We start from the raw sequence: 544 nt of genomic DNA, 5'->3' as shown, positions 1-544 counted from the left end.
GAAGGTATAAATGAAATTAATTTTATATTGTGAAAAAACTTACGCAAACTTGCTCAAATTCACTTTGGAATTCGCGATCAACATTTTCAATTCGAGTTTCGTACAATTTTTGAAACTCATCAATAATTTTTAAAGTCTCAGTTTCACCACAAGATTCCCCGGTAGTCTTATCAATAGCAGTACAATTATATTCTGCATTGAGAAACTTAGAAATATTTTGATTAGACTCAGTTGTTATATCAAACGAATTCATGGCACACAAATTGAGAAAACTAAATAATGTGAATGAATTATTCGTTCAATAAATTAAAAAATCTTCTTACAGTCAGTTTAAAAACAATCTTAAAATAATGACTAACGGGCTATCATTACTTTATCATTATTATTAGTATTTTTACAACCATAAATAATAATTATTCGAGAAGTACAACTCTACTTTGTGAGTTTCATAAAGAAATTTATGATTTACAGTTACTTGAAATATCGGCTTTATTGTTTTAAAAAATAATTTTCATTAAAATGAAATTATACATCCTAAAATTTA

At 25.4% G+C, this 544-nt stretch overlaps 1 protein-coding gene across 1 annotated transcript in view; it reads right to left on the bottom strand.

The window, feature by feature from the left end:
• The window catches only part of LOC108578140 (intracellular protein transport protein USO1-like), a 14,719-nt gene extending 14,466 nt beyond the window's left edge, over positions 1-253 (bottom strand). The window contains 1 exon segment of the mRNA XM_017941406.1: positions 44-253. Within this exon segment, the coding sequence (XP_017796895.1) occupies positions 44-253 (210 nt within the window).
• Between the last annotated feature and the right edge of the window lie 291 nt (positions 254-544).

This window comes from Habropoda laboriosa, unplaced genomic scaffold (assembly GCF_001263275.1).
Source record: "Habropoda laboriosa isolate 0110345459 unplaced genomic scaffold, ASM126327v1 scaffold1329, whole genome shotgun sequence".
NCBI lineage: Eukaryota > Metazoa > Arthropoda > Insecta > Hymenoptera > Apidae > Habropoda > Habropoda laboriosa.
Note: the sequence above shows the minus strand (reverse complement) of the source record. Positions and strands in the feature narration are given on the sequence as shown.